Below are 18,205 nucleotides of genomic sequence, written 5' to 3' on the forward strand. Positions count from 1 at the left end.
ATATCAATAAACTACAGGTATGTGGAGTATCAAAATGATGGGGACAGACAGTATAATGGTGCCCATCCGGGACTAGGGGTCGGGGGAATGGGGAGCCGGTGTTGTGTGGCTACAGAGATCCGGTTTTACGTGATGAAAGGAGTTAGGGAGATGGATGGTGGTGATGGCTGCTCAGTGTTGTGGACATGTTTACCGCCACTAGACTGTTCACTTAAAAATGGTTAAGACAGGGGCTCCTGGGTGGCTCAGTCAGTTAAGCATCCAACTTTGGCTCAGGTCATCATGATCTCACGGTTCATGAGTCTGAGCCCTGTGTTGGGCTCTGTGCTGACAGCTCCAAGCCTGGAGCCTGCTTTGGATTCTGTGTCTCCCTCTCTCTGCCCCTCCTCCACTTGCACTCTGTTTGTCTCTCTCTCAAAATATAAAATAAACATTAAAAATTTTTGTTTTTAATTAAAAGAACGGTTTAGACAGTAAATTTTATGTTAGATGCATTTACCACAATAAAAGTAATTGGGGGAAAAATGACAAAGTGTCAGGCCTTCCTTGTAGGTAGCTGAACTGGGGGAAAAGAGTTTGCGTGTTTTAGGGGAGAGGTGGAGATGGAGAGGAGGCGGTGAAGGAACAGGTGGAAGCCTTGCTACCTAAATCTTGAAACTAGATCTCCATCAACTTGAGGATCAAGTTGAAACTCCCCAGACAATGCATGAAGAGGGGCCTCTGTGACTGAGCCTGTGATTCCTCATGTAGCCTCAGGTCTCCCTTCTCCAGCTCCCAGCCTCGCCCCACACTCCCCTGGCTCAGCTTCTTTCCTCAGCCTGCCTTCCTTCACTTCCTCCCCTGGCCGACTCTTCGTCCCGAGTTAGTTCTGGTCACACCTCTTCCCGGAAGCCTTCTCTATCACTAGTTTGGTATCCTTTCTCTGTGCTCTCCAGCTCCATGGGGGCTCCCTCACAGTGTGGCCAGTGGCTTCGAGCTCATTTGCCCCAGTGCTCTGCACAGGGAACCCTAAATGTGGAATGAATCATGGCAGTGGTAAACACGGACCCAGCCCCCAACAGCTGAAGTTACAGAATAGGGGAAAATGTGGAACCTCTCCACAGGCTCCCTCCTTGCTGCCCAGGAACCACCTGGGGGGATGACCACTTAAGAACCACCAATTCTTCCTGGGTGGATTTTATGGGATTCCCTGCCTCTGAGGGGCATTGGGAAGACAAATGAGGTGACATTTACGAAGCGCCACCTCAGATGCAACATGCTATGTGAGGGCCAGTAATTAACTTGTAAGGCTGTGGCCTGTGTGAGGCATCTGGACACCGTGCCAAGCTGCCGCCACTGCCTCTGCTCGCACAGCCAGCCATTCTGCCCGCGCGGCAGCATTTCTGCTGTGCACAAAGCCACAGCAAGGGGGTAAATTTCCTAGAGGAAAGTCTGCTGCAGGAATCTGGAGGATGAATCGTGTCCCGTCAAGAGAAGTACACAGCTGAAGGCACTGGTGGGGTGATGTTCACTAGGGGACAGTGAGGCACATGGAGGCAGCCGGGGGCCATGATTAGCTCTCTAAGAAAACGGTATGGGTTGGAATAATGGGGTGAGGGTATTAACTATTTCATTCATTTATCTTGAAAGCCTCTGATGGGAAATATGAGGATTATACTAAGAATGGCCTTAGTACTAACAAAAAGAGAAGTGTCCCCCTCACCCCTACCAACCTGAAACAAATCATACAAAACCACCAAGACCTGTAGCTCCTAGATTCGAGAAAAGCCAGAAAACTGACGTTCCATATAAAAGCACCCCTGTTACTGGGTGATTTTTAACATGTGACTACAGACAGAAAACAATGGAGGTTGTGGAAATGAATGCTAGTTTGCTTTCTTTGCCCCCTTCTCATCCTTCCAAATTGTGTGTGTGTGTGTGTGTGTGTGTGTGTGTACACATATGCAAAATGTCTGTTATAGGCCAGCAACTGGGGGTGGGTGTCTTGTCTTCTCTATCCTACAAAATCCTACAAGCTTGTGAAATGAGTACTTAGAAGGTTTCACCTCAGTAAGTCATATCAAGGTAGTGGACTACCCCAGTCTATTTCAGAGATCCCAGGACCCACATGGAGTAGATCATTTACAGCTAACGACTCTGGGGGTGTGGAAAGGAAAGTACGTATCTTGTGGGTGATAAGTAGATGTTAGAAAAATTCACTTTACTCTTTGAAAAAAAAAAGTCAGAATTCCAGATTTTCCTTCCATCGTGAGTGCACTGGGTCTGCCAACACACATTAGCTGTTGGCCTTTGTGGAGCTGATATAGCTCTAGAGCAATTCCCATCCAGGAGAAACTTCAGCCCCATCTTTGCCACTGCACAGGCTTGTCACCCTTTCTCCAGCACCCACATTTACCCTCAGTGTGCATTGATAATCATCAGGACCTTGGAAGGTTCCAGGATACCTGAGTAGCATAGGGCACAGGGCCTCAATCTGCCAGACCAGTGCATCCTAGAGAATCTTGTCTATCAAGCATAGGCATTGCCTCTCAGCTCACTCTCTATTTCTATCAAGACAGTGTACATTTGAAGGAAGAGATATTTGACTGAAGGAAATTCATGATCTCTCAGGGGAAGCTGCTGGCATATCCAATTTAATACTGCCCTCAATGACTAAAGCTACTTCAAACTCTAGAGAGTTAACTTTCCCAGGTAAATTGTGTGTGTGTGTGTGTGTGTGTGTGTGTGTGTGTGTGTTTATTGGTGAGGGTGGGAAAGGAGAAAGAAGGAATACAAATTAGAATGTACTAAATATTAATCCCACCAAAACTCATTTTATCTTAGAAGCTTCTTTGCTAGACCTGCAGTGGTAAGTTAGGTAAAATAACTTCTTGGCTAATCACCTCCAATCTCTCACGTCTCACATTGTTTGTGGTGTTCAAAGGAGAAACCAAGGGACCTAGCTAGATTGTTCTTCTTTATAAAGATTTCTGATGTGGAATGGAGGGTGGTATAAGGTCAAAAGGGCAGAGCAATGACCTAAAAAACTAAGCAGGATTGTCAGTGTTGAGAGGGACCATATGGACCATCCTCATGGTTAAATGAGTTAAATGCCTCATTCGCAGAAGAGGGGATGGGACTCCTGTGCTCATGTAGGCGCTCTCTGGCTGCCTCTGACTCTTGGGGGAGTCCCCTTCACCAGCCCTCCTGCCTCTTTCAGGGGGTAAAGTGTGGGGCACTGTGAAAGATGCTCAGGATTTGAATTGGCTAGTGGCACAGAGATGGAGAGAAGGGAGGGATTCCAAATTTGAGGGTGAATTTAGAAAGGTTGCTTTGCTGGGCTCAGGATGCATTTTATCACTGTAGTCACCGTTTAGGTAAAATAATTGCTCTCACTTATTGAACGCTTACCATGTGGCAGGCCTGTGCCAGAGATTTTTTTTTATATTTATTATCTCAAAGCCACTCTCTGAGTAGATATTATCATTCCCAGTTCCCGTCACACAGCCATGAAGTGGCACACTGGGATTCAAATCCAGTTGCTACCAGTATGCCGTAGTTCGATGGGATCTGTTTCTGAAACTGCCATCAGTGGGTATAAATGGTCAATCTGGGTCAGATGAGATCATCCACATGTGATGCTGAGTCTGTGCCGTCAGATTTATGAAAGAGTGGTCGAGTGGACATCTGTTGTTGGCTGCCCAGCATCTTTGTCCCCCTGTTCAGGGTCACGATGTCCCAAACTTCCTCTTAGGAACTGCCGCGATTGACAGTGACTCACCCTCAACTCCAGTTTTCTTTCCTCCTATTGTCTTGACCAAGGAGAAGCTCCAGGAGCCCCTGGCAGCCATCTTGGAGCGCTGTGGACAGCCAGCCTTAGGGTGGAACAGACATTATGTGCCAGGAGGAGGGGTGGGGGGTAATGGCGTCCTTAGCGGTGTTGCGCTGCTGGATTAAGCCTTGTCCAAAGTCAGACTAATCCTTGGATTTTCAGTTGGCTGAGATAATCAAGCCATTTTGAGTCAGATTTTCTGTTAATTGAAGTTTAAACATTTTAAGCAGACACATGTGGGCGGGCCAAACCACGTACCCACAATCCGTGCTGGAAGCTTTAAGCCAGCAAACGTTCTGATCATCTGTGCGTTGGTTACTCTCATTCTGCAGTCAGTAGTGAAGTTTTCACTCATTTCTCTCCATTAAGATCATTAGGAGCAGTCCCTCTTTAGCGTGCAAAAATATGCTGAGAAGATGAAGAAAAAATGAAAACGTCTCCGGCAAGTCATAAACTACTTCCCACACCTACTTAAAGTTTAAGGACTGCTTTAATACTCCATGTTTAATTGTTAATTGAGAATTTAAAAATCAAAAATGCCAACTTTGCCTTCGATGAGATGGAAAATTATGCTGCTGTAGAAGGTAACATAATGTAAAACAGCCAACATTACCAAGGCACACAAATGTTTTTGGTATGTAAAATTGCTTTGTAAAATATTTGCTCCATCTGCTGAAAGCGGCAAAGACAATTTTCCCTTGATAGCTAATGGCCCATTTCGGCTGTGTGGCAAGTGATTCGCTGCGGTGGCGGCTCTCATTAAACAGAATGGTGAAAATACGGTATATAATTCCATACTTATGTAGCATTATCCACTCGCTGCTTCTCGAGGAGTCTGTCCCTCATTATCTAGGCCTCCACCTTGTACCAACATGCAGGCCTAGCAGTTGATTTGACTTGAGAAGCGTTTTGTCCAACTGAGGCACATATGCTGTGCCTCCATTCCAAAGCTCAGCACAACTGCTTCGCCCCCGACCAGAGACACTGGAGAGGTTCGCTCCCTTTCAACTTTGCAGCACCGAAACTGCTGTTTCTTTTCCCCCTCCTCACAGGGGGCCGTGGTTTTCTTTCTGGGCACACCCTGTCGCGCTGCATGCTGGGGTTTCAATACATAAAGATTAAGCGTTTCTTGAAATTCTTAATTGAACTCCCGCACATACACAAAAGCAGGAAACGTGTCCCCCCAGGGCCAAAACTGCTGTCACGAAAGCCCCACAAACACTGCCCTTGGTTGGTTCCTGGTGCACGTGGCAGTCTGTGATCTCCGTCTTCAAAGGAGTTGTTTACACTACACCCCGAATTCCTTCAACATCTGCTAGAGGAACAATTAAAAATAAATAATCCAGGGTGGTTTAAAAAAAGAAGAATATGTTCATGGTTTAGGAATAATATTGAAAAGTAGTTACAGCTGCAAGTGGCAGATTTTTTAAAAATATTTTTAATGTTGGAAAATGGGTTTGAAGGGAATTGTACGAACTATGAATGACATCAAATAAACACAGATGACAGTTTTAAAGATTATGCAGTCTTTTAAGGCAGAAACCAGGCCGTTTAAAAATCAACTGTAAGGTGGCAGTAGCCATAATTATTATTACTGGTAATATATTGGTAATAGGTCTCTTTCTTACCAGTTGGAGAAATATCGTCGGTTGAGAGAAAAGCTCTTTAACTGGCAACTGAAAACAGAAGAAAGCGCGTGTGCCTTTTGGACTTTGATTTTTTTCATTCAAGCATAGAGGAGAGGAGTGAATTTGTGGAATGAAATGAGAGACCATCAAGAGAGTTTTTATTTTAATTTTATGCAAAAGGAGTGGGCAAGCATTTACTTCTCTTAGAGCAGAAAGCCCTACCTCCTTTGGTATTTCCACAAGTACAGATGTATATACTCAAGGCCGATAGGAAAGCTTTGTGCAATTTAGTATTGTTTTCTTTCTGCAGACCATGCTGGTGAAAATACCAGGGTAATAAATCAGTGAATTCCAAAAGTGAGGATTTTTGTTGGATTTGGTACAGTGACAGGAGAGTCCAAGTCTTCTCAAGGGCATCCCTCTCTCACCCAGGGGCACTGAGGACAGACGACCAGAAGCAAATGGCGCAGTCGTAGACAGAGAGTAAAACTCATTCTGAATCTGTTCCAAATACCCGTGCCTGCTCTGTGGTTTTCAGCAAGGCAGATATTTCCAAAAGAACTCCAAGGGGGACTTCCTGGATGTGAAAACACTAACCAATTCTCGTTTCTCTCATCTTTTGCTTTATTCCTTCCTTCCACGCTGTTATTGCGAAAAACTGGCAGTTAAATTCAATTGATTCAAAATATTCCGGATCCATATGGCCGCCAACCCTGGAGCTGAGGCGGCGATAGCGCCTCACTGCTGTTCTCAAGCATTTGCCTCTCCCCTAGTCCCCAGATGGTGGGAGTAACATTTAAACCTCCTTTTCTCTGCCTTGTACAATAGACCTTGGCACCATTTCAACTGTTTACTCCGGTAATTAACAGCTCTGATACCACAACAATTACAACTCCTACGCTCTCACCACAATAATGCTATGAATTAGTGAGAGCTAATGGCTGGAAGGTAGAGTGTTTCCAGACTGTGAGATCTGTGCATTTTTAGAATAAAATAAAAGGTACAAACAGCACGCTTGCAGTAGACAATGATTACCTAGTAATTAGTTTACACAAAGCTTCCTATTTAATGGCAAAACGCTGTAATTAACGTGTGACAGAAAATCAAAGGGTACTTTGTAAGCATATGAAAAATTAACACTGCAGGCCCATAGCTTTATGTACTGATTAGAAGCATATTAAATCAATAGGACACACAAACCAACAGCTTGTGTAGCTGGTTATTATAGGTCCTCGGAAGGGGGACCCGGCTTTCATTTACTTGGGGAGGCAATTTTCCTTCTCCTGTCATCTTCCTCAGGCACAGGCAAGCACCTCAAACTCAACCCTGGCAGCTTTGTGAAAATAACCATTGAACTGGAAGAAAACATTCTAAGTCATTCTCAGAGATAAGGAAAAATATGTAAATGATTAAAGCTTTCCAACAATTGTGGTGACGTGCTGCTACACTAATTAGAAAAGACACCAACTGGAACCAGAAAATGAAGCAACTGGGTCTCAATCTCGTGGTCAGAATAAGCTCCACTTTATCAGGTCACTGCCTCTCTCTTCGACATGTGGAAGATTAAAATAACTGGAATTATCTTTTATTTTGAAGTGATGGGAAACCAGGCTGCTGTCAAGGTTTATTCCTTTAAAGGCATTATTCGGTAAATCACTGGGTGGGCGCAATTGGGTCAATATCGCGTATCTTCGACAGCCACAATCCTATATAACGATAACTGATGCATAGAGCAATGTTCTGGAAGGCTACAAGATGCAAAAAGAACTTCTGAATCACCAGAGGAAGATTTAATTGTGCATTCTTGTTCAACGTTACCTGCAATTTAATTGTAATACAGTTTTATGGTAATATTAATAATAACAGGTAGCATTTCTTGAAGTCTTATTGTGTGCTGAGTGCATTGCTAGCCAATTCACAGGGGTATCTTATTTAATTGTCACCCCCTCCCTCCCCCACGAGGCAGGTACTAATATTATCCCTCTTTACAGATGAAGAGGTAGAGACTTGGAGAGCAGAGTGATTTCCCATGGTTCCCCCCTAGTGACCTTGATGTGCCTGGGCTACAGAACCCCCATGGAGCTAGACCACCTCCTGCTTATCCTGAATGTTCAATTATTCAGACTAGCCTATTCCAACACTCATTCAGCTTAAGAGGGAATTTACCAGGTCAAGCTGGAACAGGAGACTAAAAAACAAAACAAAAAACAAAAACGAAAAAACACAAAATATGTGGTTGCTTATCCAAAAAACAAGGTTTTAAATGCCCACTATGTTTTTAATGCTACATTTGATCTTGAAGTTTGGCTGCCCTAAGCTTTGTGAGAATTTATACGCTTACTAAAATGATCATGTTCATGTATTAAGTTGAGGAAGGCATTGAAAGCCACCCCCAGGAACAATCAAAGGGCATATCTAAAACTCACTCTCATCACCCGAGAACATCTGCAGGTGTGTGAGGTGGTTGAGTTACAAAAGCTTTAAACCCCGGGGACTGCCCAGGAGGGCTTGGGCTCTTCTGCAGCTCTCAGGTATGTGCCCTCTGAACTCCCTGCCTGCTGCCTTTCAGGGAAAATGACAGCAGCTTCCTTGTCAGCCAGGAAAGGAAAGAAATTCCAGCACAATGGCTACTGTGTTCCAGGGATGTTGGTGTTTCCCATGTCTCTGTAGAAAGCAGAAAAACTGCCCATCGGGCAGTGGGTCACAACGGCACGGATTGGGGGGGGGGGGTGGAGGTAAACACTGCTCCAGGATTTTCAAACAAGGAGTCTTTTCTAAAAGGTCTCAGCTTGGTGTGGCAAGAACACTGCGCCAGAGGAGTGGATGTGGGTTCCAAGCTAGGCACCATCATTTATTAGCTACGTGAGCTTGGGCAAGTTACTTAACTACCTAAGCATCAGTTTCTCCATCTGTAAACAGAATAACAATAATTATCAGAGTGGTGTGGAAGTAAATGAGTAGAAATCTCAGGGTTTTTATGAGATTGAATGAAGCAATTCACGTAAAGTGCCGAGAGGCCTGGCACCCCCAGCTATTCTACAATGCTAATAATAATTATTATTGTTATTGTTATTATTGAGAAATACAGGGAAACATCAAGACCTTAACAGTGTAAATTTATAGAATCTAAGAAAATGCCTAATCTCATGTGTAGACCAATATTCTGGCAGATACTAAATACATAATCTCGGAGGTCAAGGTTTTAATATATAAAAATAAACAATAAAAGATAAATAATCATATGTAGCTTAATGATTAGGGAAAATGATTACCCTAGATTTTTTCTTTACCTAGAAAACCTGGATTTTTCTCTTAATATCAAGATGTTGTGTTTTTGATATAAAAGACAAATAATAGGGGCTCCAGGGTGGCTTAGTCATTTAAGGGCCCGACTCCTGATTTGGGCTCAGGTCATGATCTCACGGTTCGTGAGTTCAAGTCCTGTATCGGGCTCTGCACTGACAGTGTGGAGCCTGCTTGGGATTCTCTGTCTACCTCTCTCTTTGCCCCTCCCCTGCTCTCAATCTCTGTCCCTGTCTCTGTCTCTCTTTCTCTGTCTCTCTGTCTCTGTCTCTGTCTCTCTCTCTCTCAAAACAAGTAAATAAACTTTAAAAAACATATATTAAAAAAAGGCAAATAATAAATAAGGATGTGAAAAAAGTATCCCTTGCTAGTAACCAACTAAGAGCAATTAGAAGATGCATTTGACATCTAAGAAATGCAAACAGTTCATAATAATCCAGTGCTGGTAAGGTTGTGGCACAACTAGTATACTTATTCTCTGCTAGTAGCCTTGGAAATTGGCACGACCTTCTTAGAAAGTAATGTGGCAGTGGCAGTATGTAACAAGAGCCATGAAGTATTCTACTCCCGAGTCTTTCTCTGAAGGAAATGGAAGTAATTCAGCAGAAGTAAAAAGAAATGTATATAAAAACCAAAAATAAAAACAAATCTTTACTTCCTCCTCATTCTTCCTCCCCTCCTCCCACTACTATCAAAAAAAAAGTTGGAAATAGCCTAAATTTCCAACTTAGTTGAATGGTTTAATACATTAGAGTAAATCAATATGAGGGAATATTATACAGCCATCAATTGTGACTGCTACCTGTAAACGCGGAGGACGTTTAGGATCTGATGTTTCAATAGCATATATGCTCTTATTGTAGCTATAAGAAATAAACGTAGCACACTTGAAAATTAATACACAAAAATGAAAACAACTGGGAAAAGTGATTATGTACTTATTTGGTTAAATATTTCTTTAATCTTTTAGCTTTTCTAAAAAAATTGTGTGGTTGCAGGGTAATGGTTCTTTGGGATCACCTAGTATACCTACTAAATTCCACATAAGCACTAAGCTCAGCCATCCTACAGCGGCTCCTAAGACCCAGCCACAACAGGGTCTTAGTGGATGGATGTCTTCACCATAGAGACGCAGAGTTCTTTTTTTTTTTTTTAACGTGTTTTAAATTTATTTTTGAGAGACAGAGACAGAGCACAAGTGGGGGAGAGGTAGAGAGAGAGGGAGACACAGAATCCGAAGCAAGCTCCAGGCTCTGAGCTGTCAGCACAGAGCCAGACATGGGGCTCAAACCCACGAACTGAGAGGTCGTAACCTGAGCCCAAGTCGAACACTTAACCAACTGAGCCACCCAGGCGCCCCGAGACACAGAGTTCGAAGGCACTGACTAGGTAGGTGATGGTTCTCCTCTGTCATTTTGTTTGCTTAGTTCTACAAGGACTCAAAATAACTACTGTGGTTTATTCTACTTTTTCTAGATGTGGATGCCTTGAATTTGTAGTTTTAATATTTTTTTTTTTATTTTTTAAACGTTTATTTATTTTTGAGACAGAGAGAGACAGAGCATGAACGGGGGAGGGGCAGAGAGAGAGGGAGACACAGAATCCGAAGCAGGCTCCAGGCTCTGAGCCGTCAGCCCAGAGCCCGACGCGGGGCTCGAACCCACGGAGCGCGAGATCGTGACCTGAGCTGAAGTCGGACGCTCAACCGACTGAACCACCCAGGCGCCTCAGTTTTAATATTTTAAAATATAGATTGTTTTCCTTGGTGATCCCCAAATTAATTTCAGATATGTAACAAAGTCCACAAAAGTACAAGTGAACATAAAACTGCTCTGGCATAGGGCTAAACGGGCAATATTATGTAGTAGCAGTCAAAAACCAGTTCAATTTCCTTTCCCCCCTTCCTCTTATAAGTGGTAAAAGTCCTCAGCACCCTGTACTGTCCTTCCAGGGAAACAGAGGTCCAAAGAAGGGCTGCACAGAGAAATCCAAAAGTAAACTGGCTTCTTTCTTTCCACGGAGAAACTGTCCTATAAAGATCTTTTCTTGCAAAGCAGCCTCCCCAGTAGTATCACTTGCTACCAAGCCCAGGAATGAGGGAGGGAAGATTTACCCTTGAAAAAGGAAAGAAAGACAAAGCCACGAGAAGGACCAGTACCACAGCAGATGTCTACCTGGGTCTCCCTACACTGTCTTAGGTGAGAGTGGCCAGGAAGGCTTTTTTCCCCTACAAGTGTGCCTTTCTTTGTGTACGCCTTTATTCCCGCTAAGTGAAAAGAGATGCCCCCAACTGGGGAGTGGGGTGTTTGGAGTGTGTGTAAGTATGTGGATTCATTAAACCTTGACAAACATTGAGTGAGTGAGTTTACCGGGACCTGTTGGGGGAAGGAGGTTTTGTTAACCGATAGGATGAAGAAAGCGATGTTGATACCAAACCACCATGAAAAAAAATGAGACTTGTGTTCTGTTTCCACCGTGGCCACCATGTAACGTTGTGCTTTCCCTCAAATCACCTACGTGTCTACACTTATTTTTTGGTAATGTGACTACAGTTTTTTCCAGCATTTGTTGACTCCATGTCTTTGTTTCAAGCCTCAATTGCAACCAAATAACTCTGGTTCTAAATTAGATAAGTAGAAAAAAAAAAAGACGAATTTTGTATTAGCTCCTTGAGTCCACACTGAATCATGCTACATCTAAAACCAATATCTGTATAAGATGCAAGAGAATCTCAAATCAGTTCAAACTCCCATAAACAGCACTGTTTTTAATCTGTTGCCTACAACATACCAATGAGAAAAATCACAGTATCGTGTCATAAGCTGCTATGCAAATGATGGCATTTGTAAGTATTAACATAATTTAGTGCTTACAGTCATATTCTCATTTCTAATAATTCTCCCAGAATGGAGTCTTTCTCTGGACTCTTAGCCTGCAGGATAGTCTTTCATCAAGAAGCTGAAATTTTTAATAACCTGCCAGCATATGTTTTGTATGTGCCAGGCGAGGCTTGATGACACAACATCTTCATTATCAAAAGAAACAGGTCTACAAACTGTAATAGGACATTAAAACATGTCTGTGCTCATAAAGTAATGCTTTGATGTCTAAGTGTGCACCATTACCATGGTCCTCTGGAACAAAGGATAATTCTAATCCTAAATTCTCAATAGCGCCCTCAGTGAAGATTGCAATTCACTTCCACTCTGAATACAATTTCACTTTGAAGGCAAAAGGAGGTCCATAGTCTCCTACACACACACACACACACACACACACACACACACACACAAGTTTTCCCGAACTGCTTTATTTTTTATTTTTAGTTTTGGCTTCTGACTACATACTGGCTAAGCACAGTTCCTCACCATACAAAAAGATTTCTGCTGAATACTTATTTTTTCCTTGTTAAGTTAAAAAAATGATTTAGATAATTAATTATTCAAGAGTTTCACATTTAATAATATTAACACTAACGCTGAATGTATTTGGTGACAATTTTAAATGGTGTAGTTTAAAATCATTGAAATTAAATAATGTGTAGTCGGACTTTTAAGTGCAATTTGGCCACATGTCATTATTCTAACTATTTTTTCAAAATTAAAGTCAAACATTTTAAATTTATCATAGTCGAGTATCAGGGAATTCTTTAAAAATTATTAGTTTGAAATATCGAGACCAGCAAATACTTTGCACACTAACATTTTTGATTTTTTTAATAAAAAAGTCATATTTTCATGGTTTAATCTCAGCAGCTTTGCCTTTAAAAAGAATATTCTATACAATAGGAAATAAAATCCAGTTTAAAGAGAACACAAGAGAAATCTCTATGGGCCTCAAAATTAAATACATTTTCCTTGTTTTATTTTTTTTTTTCTAGAAGAGTAATTCACTTTAGTATCCTTTAAATAATATGTAAAAAGCTGGCCCTGACAGGTACTGCATTTAGTCCATTCACTGATGGAGGGAGAAGAAAAGCCCAGAATAGATCATGGGGAGAACAGGAACATTTGTCAAAGGGAACTCTCTCTTCTGACTGTTCTCTGGATTTATTCGTCATTTCACTTCTGCAAGAATAATGTGGTTCTCTCTTGTGTGCCCCTCCCTTTTCGTCACTTGTGTGTCTTGATTCATAAACTGCTGGAGTGCGATGCTCAAAGCAGATGCAACTCACTGCCCAGGCCACTGCTATGTACTTCAGCAGGGAAGGAATCGGTTAAGGGAATTTGTACCCGAATTTTCCTCATTCATTATGCTTTTGTCAGTAGGTCAGTGAAAACAGAGATTTGAAATTAAGAGAAGCCAGGCAAAGGGCACCTGGGTGGCTCAGTCAGATGAGCAACCCGACTTTGGCTCATGTCATGATATCAAGGGTTATGAGTTTGGGCCCTGCATCAGGCTTGCTGCTGTCAGCACAGAGCCCGCTTCGGATTTTCAGTCCCCTCCCCGCCTCTCTGCCCCTTTCCCACTTGCACTGTCTCTCAAAAATAAATAAATCTTAAAAATATATATATATAGAGAGAGAAACCAGGCAAGACTAGGCCCCTGGATGCAAGGTGAGGCAGCTTTTAGAATGGTGGATTGAAGGGGTGCCTGGGTGGCTCAGTCAGTTGAGTGTCGAACTTCGGCACAGGTCATGATCTCTTGGTTAGTGAGTCTGAGGCCCGCGTTGGCCTCTGTGCTGACAGCTCGGAGCCTGGAGCCTGCTTTGGATTCCTACCCTGTCCCCCACTTGTGCTCTGTCTCTCTCAAAAATAAATAAACATTAAAAAACAAAAAAGAATGGTGGGTTGAATTTGTATATTGAGCCATTAAAGTGACTTTAATTATTAAGTAAGTTTGGAACAGACTAAGAAGTTGTACAATTCATCCTTCCACCAGTATACATGGAAAAATCTCTACACGTCCACTCATATGCTAAGGCTTCGTACCTAGTATTTAGTTTTGGCTGGGAGGTTTTCTGGCTGGGATGTAGTATTTTCTCGACATCTCATAGGGACCAGCAGTTACATAAATTTCCTTGAATTGGCTTCTAAACCATATAACTGCTGACAGAATGCTTTTCTATGTCAGCTTCCAGGTGACAACCGTTCGCTAATAGAATTTCTCTCTCATAATAAAATACAGCCAGCTTAACAACAACAGTTGTTAGAAGCATCTGATCAAGACCCACTTAGACCAAATGATGGGATTTGTCATGTTATTTGAATATGGTAAAAAAAAAAAAATTACTCCCTGATTATCATAATCAACTTGAAGACATGACTGAAGACTCTTAGGGCCCAAAGAAGACATGTTTAAAATCACCTAATCATATAGCCTGCCAGTTATATGGAATGAATAAGTCACTGGGATGAAAGTGACAGCATAGGGAATACGGCCAATGGTATTGTCATAGCATTGTGTGGTGACAGATGGCAGCTCCACCTGTGGTGAGCACCACGTGACATATAGAGTTGTTGAGTCACAGTGTTGCACAACTGAAGCTAGTGTGACATTGTGTGTTAACTCTACTTAAATTTTTGAAGATTTTTTTAAAAGTCAGAAAAAATATTAAAATAACTTGATCCATCCCAGTCACTGTGCATAAGGACGAAGGCCCAAGAAAGTCAGAAGGACTCGCCTGAGGTCTCACTGCTGATTGGTGACCCAGCTGAGTCTAGAAGAAAGTGCTTTCATCTCCCAGCTGAGCCTTTGCTTCATCTCCTAACAGTTCACAGACACTGTGGGTTTATGTCACCATTGAACACTCACTTGTGCCCATTTCTTGCTCCAGTCTTCGTGGCCATATCTGCTGCTCTCCTTTAGGAACCACTTGTAGTGCTTTAGGTGGGAAGGAATGTCACAAAACGCAGTCCCATTTCCTCCAAACTCATAGTCCATTTTAAAGAGCCAGCGTTGGATTTCCAGGTGATCTATGACCAGCTGACTCAGCTGTTCTATCATCTGTGGGGCCCAAGACACAGCAACATTTAATATCGCTAGCTTCCTAGATGCCTTCGTATCGCATTAACTTAGTTGTATCTTCAAATGACCTGTTCGTTTGGTTATCTTCTAATTATTAAGACAGATTAGAAGTTTTAAGTGGTGTATCTATGAGGTGAAGAAACCACTAGCCAGGAGGGACGAAAGGCATGTTTAAAAGTATAGTCTTAGTTACGAGAAATTCTGAAATTATCATTTTGCTGTTTTTTGAAGGCAAAAGAAAGAATCTCTGAATATCTGTAATTGAATCTTGGTATTGTTTTGTTTCTTTTTTAGAGCATGATGTGTTTACTTACTGATTCTTCAAATGATTTTTTTTTTAGTTTCAAGACCATAAAGAGTTATAGTCTTGAAAACGTTAACTGTTTGGAGCTTTGCTGAGTTTTTAAATGTTGTAACCTATAAACATTTAATTTTTCCCTCATTAACATACACGAAATACATTTGTTTGGATAGTCAACTGGCCAAGTATGTCATATGTATTATGTGAACAAGACAGGTCAAGGAGATAAAACATTCATAAAACAACTACGTTCTATTTGAGACAGTATTCTCTTGAGAACAGGGCTCAGTCCCATGGAAAGGGAAGGGATAGGAGTTCAAGCTTTAATATCACAATGATAGTAATATTTAGCATTACTGAACTCTTTGTAGGAGCCAGGCCTTTGGCTAGGTTCTTTACATGATTTTTCTCACGTAATACTCAAAAATGAAGCAGGCACCATTATTAGTTCCGTTTTATATATGAATAACCGAGATTCAGTTAATTTAAATAACTTGCCCATGATCACATGGTGTTAAGTGGCAGAGCAGGGACTCCACCTGGGATGCTCTGACCCCAGCACCTAAGCTCATTCCCTCTCCGCCATGCTGCCTACTTCAGCCTGCAGAGAGGTGGAGGAGGGGGGTGAGGCAGAGAAAGAAGTCAGAAGAGGAGCAAGAGAAGCAATTTTCCTTGCAGTCAATAAGCCATTTGGAATAAATTTGAATCAGACAGAAGTCTATAGCCCAGATTGCCTGATTATAAGTAATACTGTAGAAGTAGAGCCTTGGAGAAAAATAACCCATTAGATCACAAAATGACTTTTTGTCTGGTCTTCCCATCAGATGTTCTGGTCTGTATTTCTCAGAAAGAAACAAAAACAGTTCTAAGCATTCTCTCTCTTGAGCTCTCTTGACTATGGTCTTCTGTCCATAGAGAGGTCTCTGTGACACTCTTATTGTCTTCTCTTTGGACGAGATTGGCTTACCAAATGGATTTTTGAATTTTGGTTTTTCTAACCAAAGGGTGTGAAAGGGCTCAAGATCATATTCTGCTAAAGTCTGGAGCAAGAAGATTAAAATTATTTTGATTAAAGACACAATCTGTTCTCTGTGTTGTGTCTTTTCAGCAAGTCTTCCTGGGGATGTTACACTACACAGCAGTATGGAAGTGATCTCAAAATGGGCATACTTGGGATCCCCGGAAGCCCCATGCAACCATGGGGTATTCGATTAGGGTGGAAATGGAATTGTCTTAGCTCCCTAATTATCAAGTAGTGTCTGTAGATAATTTGGTGTTTAAATGACAAGTACTCTTGTCTGCATACCATATGGCTACGAGCATAGCCTAGAAGGTTTTCTAATGTGCCTTCCAGAGTGACATCCTTTCTTTCTCTAATGTTGTGTTGAGAAGATAGATTCTATATTATATCATACTTTGCTGCATCATGATCACACTTGACAGAAGTATAAATGGTCTTTGGTTGTTAATATCTGATGAAATTCTTTTGCTAGCAAGGAAAGGTGTTCACGGTTTTTTAGCGTGCTAGCCTGTATAGCCTTTTCCATTGTATGCTCGGATATATTGTATATTTGGAGGTTTCAACTACTAACAGAATTATTATCTGTTTCTTCCAAATCCTATTATTTGTTGCTTCTGAGAATCCTATAAATGGGTGTCTGTTGATGGATCCCCTACAGTAATGAAAAGGATCAATAGTATTGTAAAGACTGCACCACTCGAAAGAATTATGTGCTATCTTTAAGTGAAAATTGAACAGTGCTTTAAAATAGCATTGCCATTTTTGATTATTTAACCAAAGCTGTCAATATTTTATATGGAGCACGTGTCAGAAAGAGAACTTGCATGGTTACTTTATGGATCAAAACAGGAAATGCTCACTGCGCTCGTGCTAGATTTAAAAAATAAACAGATAAATTACTTCATCATAAACCAGATGACTTTATGCTATTTCCAAACATTTATCAATTTTCTATTTGAGCCTATCTCTTCAAAAGAGGTAATATATTTCTTAATTGCCATTCATTTTATACTGGTGTAGAGCAGAAGTGGAAAAATGTGTATTGCTAAAATCCAGCTGATAGTCGGGAATATTTATTCACCTAAATTAAAATAATCACAGCTTTCTTTCACTGGCTTTAAGTTTATGGTGTACATCGGTAAAAAGTCAGTGTTACTGATTCATCACCATCTGCAAATCCAAATCGCTGACACAGATAGATTAGGTAGGGCAGCCACTATCTGGAAAAATCTCAATGGAGCACTTTAATTCCTGATGACCTCAGACATACGTTTTCAAACAAGTGGAGTAGAAGTCAGTGATAACTTGGTTTATTGTGAAACAATTTGCACATGCCATAGGTTACATGACGCATCCCTGAAATCCACTTTGTCTACGACGAGGTGTTTAATCCTGCTTCTGAATAACGGCATGAGAGGGAAGTTTTACTGCATTCCACAATCAACGTATAAAGTTCTAAAATATTTCCTAGCCAAGATTGCCTGAATTCTCGTCAGTGGAGATGAACGCAAGACTTAATACAAGTACTGCACATACATTTTAAAGCTTTGAAGACTGTTTAATGTAATGTACACGTGTAAAATTATATAGTCTTAAGGTGCATTTCACTTGTATCCAGTCTCTGAGCAGAGTATTCTACTGGGAAGCAGAGTCAAGCAATCCACTTTGTTACCTTCAAATTCCAGTGGAGACTAATGACAGTGAAAGGGACACACCAATTCAGGGGAGTCTCTCTCTCACTCTTATTAAAACTGCCTGTACTTTTTCCAGATTTGGCTGTGTTTAAGAGCAACTTCCTTCCTGAGCCCATGTATTGCCCAAGAACACTCTAGCAAGACTGAAACCTTTTAGGGCAACTTAATAAGCTAACAATACCTTCAAACTAGTCTCTGAGAAGTATGATTTGTTGAAAGGCTTGACTTTGGGGCTCAGCAGCGATGACGTACAGAACGTGATGATCAAGTGACTGAGGGAAGGAGGATCCCTAAATACTGTTCCTCACAAACTGCCTCACTGTGCATAGTTATTTAGTTTCCCAAGAAGTGGGTGCCTGGGATAGTTGTGACCGGCTGGGAGTAATGGTCAAAAGACGTACTGAAACAGAGGTTGGGAAATGTTAACAGCCATTTGTCTTTTTATTTTCCTTATTGTGAAAAAAAATAGCAGTTAAATGG

General features: G+C 41.6%; 1 protein-coding gene across 5 annotated transcripts in view; it reads right to left on the reverse strand.

Moving 5' to 3' along the window:
* IQCH (IQ motif containing H) overlaps nt 1-18,205 on the reverse strand; it is a 213,408-nt gene that overhangs the window by 57,913 nt on the left and 137,290 nt on the right. For 3 of the 5 annotated variants that reach the window (XM_078448762.2, XM_078448761.2, XM_078448760.2), the window contains one exon: nt 14,497-14,688. The exons of 1 other annotated variant lie outside the window; for it this stretch is intronic. In XM_078448762.2, coding sequence (XP_078304888.2) covers nt 14,497-14,688 — 192 coding nt within the window. Of the gene's footprint in view, nt 1-6,909; nt 7,258-14,496; nt 14,689-18,205 lie in introns of those variants that run through there. One more of the 5 variants, XM_078448764.2, reaches the window with a different exon arrangement.

The sequence above is a fragment of the Panthera onca genome, chromosome B3 (assembly GCF_046562875.1).
Source record: "Panthera onca isolate mPanOnc1 chromosome B3, mPanOnc1 haplotype 2, whole genome shotgun sequence".
In the NCBI taxonomy this organism is placed as follows: domain Eukaryota; kingdom Metazoa; phylum Chordata; class Mammalia; order Carnivora; family Felidae; genus Panthera; species Panthera onca.